The following is a 4,420-nucleotide window of genomic DNA, read 5'->3' as shown; positions in this document are numbered from 1 at the left end:
GGGACATGCCCCAGGGTACAGTCCAGTCTCTGAAGTTTCAGCCAGCAGGGGAGGAAGGGCAGCCAGGCCAGGGTGGTGCCTCTTCTGGTCGCCCAGACCACTCCAGAGCATCCTCTGAGCTGGCCAGGGTTTTGGAGAGGGGGCTTTCCTGAAGGCGGTGGAGGTGCTGGATTTGAATCCCATCATCCAGGTGGGAACATGACCAGGTCCCAGGGAGCTTGGCAGGTCATCCATTTGCTATTTCCGGCTTCACTTTATTAGCCCTCTTGCTGGGCAGCCCACAGCAGAGATATCTGGAGAGACATTTCCATATTCTCCCAGCCACCCCCTTCTTTTTCTTGGTGAGGCCAGAGGGAGTGACTGGGGACGTACTCTCGGGCTGCCCAACAAGGGTGGAGCTTCCTGTATCAGGCACATCCGGGAGGCAGTGGGTTCCTTCAGCGACTTTGCCATTGTTGTCATGGGTGCCACTGGTGCTGAGGGTGTCACAGGTGCCATGAGTGCCACCTGTGTCGTGGGTGCCCCTGGTGCCAGGGGTGAGGCAGCTGTCACTGGTGGCACTGGTGTGACAGGTATCACGGTTGCCACGGGTGTCATGTACGTTGCAGGCCCCAGTAGGGTCCCGGGTGCTTGGGGCGACACAGGTGAGGCTGGTGTCCCGGGTGCTTGGGGCGTCACAGGTGAGGCTGGTGACCCGGGTGCTTGGGGCGTCACAGGGGAGGCTAGGGTGACAGGTGAGGCTGGTGTCCCGGGTGCTGCAGGCGTCATGGGTGAGGCTGTGATCCCAGGTGTGCCTGGTGTCCCGGGTGCTGCAGGCGTCACGGGTGAGGCTGGTTCCTCTGGTACCGCAGCTGTCGCAGGTGCTGATGGTGTGGCAGGCGCCCCTGGCGTCACTGGTGAGGCTGGTGTCACAGGTGTGGTTGCTGTCACGCCTGCCGCAGGTGCGGCAGGGGAGCCTGGTCCCGCACGTGGCGTGGCGGTCACCTGCGTGATCGGCGGCTCGGGCGCTGCTCTCACCATGGGTGTTGCGGGTGGAGGGGGCTGGGCTGGGGCTGACGGTCCTCGGCCCTGGGCAGGGTGGGGGAGTGGCAGGCTCTCTGGTCTTCTCTCTTGACTCCTGGTTCTCCTGCTGCTCCAGTGGTCTCCCAAAGCCAGGCGGGAATAAGGATGGACTCCTCAGGGCTGGCGGGAGGCATATGTTCTTGGCTGGTGAGGTCGGAGGAGACGGCCGGCCTCACCTTGATGGTGCGGACCCTCATCTTGGGTTCGTTCATGTCACTGACGCTGCTTCTGTCTAAGCCCTGGATTAGGTCCCTGCACCAGCCCAGTATCATCTCCACTGTCACCCCAGGGTGCTCACCACAGGCTGGCGGGAGGGGCTCCTCCTGGCCCATGTTCACCCATGCGTGCTGCCCAACGTCATCTAAAGTGCCTCTGTCGATAGGCTTGAGCGTTAGCATTCTTTCTAGTAAGTCTGTTATGTTGGTGGATAAATATTTGGGCACATGGTACTGCCCGCTAAGCACACGCTGCCGCAGCTCCCAGAAGTCTTGTCCCCCGAAGGGGAGGGATCCAGTTACCATGGTGTAGAGGACGACGCCGAGGCTCCACACATCCACCTCTGGGCCTGTGTAAGGCATCCCCAGGAAGAGTTCTGGGGCCATGAACGCGGGGCTGCCGCAGAAAGTATCGAGCTCATTTCCTGGGTGCCACTGGTTGCTAAGGCCGAAGTCCGAGATTTTTATGTTGTTGTTGGCGTCAAGGAGGAGGTTGCCCAGCTTCAAATCCCGGTGCACCACGCCCCGCTGGTGGCAGTGCTGCAGAGCCGAGACCAGCTGGCAGAACAGGCCTCGGGCTTCCCCCTCCGTCATGCGGCCTTTGGCCTCCAAGTAGGTTTTCAAGTCTCCCCCGCTGACGTACTCCATTACGATAAACAGAGTCTCCTCAGTGTCGATCACTTCCAGTAGCTTAACAATATTCGGGTGGTTTACTGTTCTCAGGCTGTCAACCTCTCGAAACTGCTCCTTGACACTGGAGAGGCTCTGATTTGTCTTTTGGATGACCTTGATGGCTACCAGTCCCTTGGTCAGAGCATGCCAGGCCAACTTCACTTTGGCGAAGTGGCCTTCACCAATTGTTTCAAGGATCTCATAATGCTTTAGACGAGCAATCTTGTTAGTGGAGATGGCCATGAGGTCCTGTATCCCTAACTATACTAACTACCACTAAGCTATACTAATTACCTAACTATACTAACTGTAGCACTAACTATACTCACTACCGCTAAGCCCTCACTAAGAATGCGAACTGTTCTATCAAGACTGCGGATGCTAACAGTGCTAAAATCTATCCTAATGCTCACAACTATTCTAACAGTGCTAACACTAACTATGCCAGTAAACTCTTAACTATACCAACTTACGCTAAGTATACCAAGGATACTAACAGTGCTAACACTAACTATACTATCTATGCTAAGAAACTACTAGCTATACCAACTATGCTAACAATAGCAATGATACTCTCTGTACTAATACTGGCAACACTAACTAAAAAACAAATAATAAGATAAATGAGAAAAAGAACTAAGGGAAAAAAATGGTAAAAAACAGAAAAAAATGAGGAGGAGAAACTAAAACTGAAAGAAAAAAATGATCAGACAAATTAAAGAAAATGAGAAAAAGACAAAGGAAAAAGAGAAAAATAAAAAGGAGTAAAAGGAGAAAATCAACAAAATGGCAAAAACACAGGAAGAAGCTCGCTAACTCTAGGTCCAGCCGTCAGGTCACCAAAATCAGCTTCCTGGGCTCTGTGGACAAAAACCTGCACCCAGCTGGGGTCTTATAAAGGGTTTTTTGTGAGTTTCATCACAGAGATGCCCTGTGAGGTCAGAGCAAGAAATGGACCAATCGTGGCTGGGGATAAACCCAGTGGTTTTCTTCCTTTTCAGCTTCAAGGCCCCTTTACACTTAGGAAAAAGGTCCCAAAGAGAGTTTTCTTTAAATATATTAGAGACTGGCATGCACTTTGTTAGAAATTAAAATCTGTGAGAGGCTTCAGCAACTTTTTCATTTCTAGTTTGAAAATTAGTGATAAGTTAAAAGACCTCATAATGTCTACACTTGAAATATTCAGTTCTTCTTCCTTAAACTCTGGTCGCAAAGTGATGATTTAACTGACTCGATGAAACTGTAGGAAAATGTTCTATTGTGTGAGACACTGGTAAAGCACATTATTAATGTTTATGAAGCTGAGAGAATATTTGCCAGGAGTGTCAAGAGCAGATTTCTCATCGGAGCCTCAGAAGTGAGATGACATGGGTCAGTGTCTTTGAAATGTTGAAGGAAAGAAGCCGTTAACCAAGAATCCTGTGTTTAGCAAAACTGCCCTTTGAAAATGAAACAGTGATTGAGGCATTCCCAGTTGATGAGAGCTGCGAGAATTCTCCGCCACCCGACCTTCCTGAGCCGGGAGTCCTTCAGGTTGGAATGAAAGATCCTCAGCAGTAACCCTGAGCCTTAGGAAGAGATGATCTCTGGTAAAAGGAGATGAATGGATGATTGGAAACGCGAGGGCTACACTGCTGTAATTAACGTGGATAACCAGCAGGGACCTACTGTATAGCACAGGGAATTCTGCTCAGTGATATGTGGCAGCCTGGATGGGAGAGGAGTTTGGGGGAGAATGGATACACGTGTATGTATGGCTGAGTTCCTTTGTTGTCCACCTGAAATTACCACTTTGTTCATTAGCCATGTTGTTGTTGTTGAGTCACTTTGGTGTTTCCGACTCTTTGTGACCCATGGATGGCAGCATGCCAGGCCTCCCTGTCCCTCACCATCCCCTGAAGTTTGCCCAAGTTCATATCCATTGTGCCAGTGATGCCATCCAGCTATCTCATCCTCTGACGCCCTCTTCTCCTTCTGCTGTCAATCTTTCCCAGCTTCAGGGACCTTTCCAAAGAGTTAGCTGTTTGCATCAGGTGACCAAAATACTGGAGCTTCAGTATCAGCCCTTCCAAGGAGTATTCAGGGTTGATTTCCATTAAGATTGACTGGTTTGATCTCTTGCCTGTCCACAGGACTCCCAGGAGTATTCTCCAGCACCACAGTTTGAGGGCATCAATGCTTTTGCACTCTGCCTTCTTTACAGTCTAGCTCTCACAACCATACGTGACCACTGGGAAGGCTCTACAGACCTTTGTCGACGGAGTAACATCTCTGCTTTTCAACAGACAAAAAGATACGACACTGAAAGATGAGCATAAAAGTTTTAAAAAAAGAAAAGGTAATACTATTGCAACTTTGATTTGAAGCTCCAGTTTTTGTTTTCAATTTGATTTGAGTCTAGTATATAATAAACATTTTTAATACTTTTTTTTTAATTTTGGGGGAAAATCTGATTGGTCTCTAAAATAAAT

The 4,420-nt window shown here is 50.0% G+C and overlaps 1 protein-coding gene across 1 annotated transcript; it reads right to left on the bottom strand.

Annotated features, from left to right (window-relative positions):
• Nucleotides 1-226: 226 nt before the first annotated feature.
• On the bottom strand, nucleotides 227-2,192 carry LOC102171530 (MAP/microtubule affinity-regulating kinase 4-like). Its single transcript, XM_018044746.1, has 2 exons — nucleotides 1,234-2,192; nucleotides 227-1,142 (listed from the first exon to the last, which is right to left on the bottom strand). Exons 1-2 carry the CDS (start codon nucleotides 2,190-2,192, stop codon nucleotides 227-229), a joined length of 1,875 nt encoding a protein of 624 aa, XP_017900235.1.
• Between the last annotated feature and the right edge of the window lie 2,228 nt (nucleotides 2,193-4,420).

Source organism: Capra hircus, unplaced genomic scaffold (assembly GCF_001704415.2).
Source record: "Capra hircus breed San Clemente unplaced genomic scaffold, ASM170441v1, whole genome shotgun sequence".
Taxonomy (NCBI): domain Eukaryota; kingdom Metazoa; phylum Chordata; class Mammalia; order Artiodactyla; family Bovidae; genus Capra; species Capra hircus.
The sequence above is the reverse complement of the archived record's forward strand: the minus strand, read 5'-3'. Positions and strand labels throughout refer to the sequence as shown.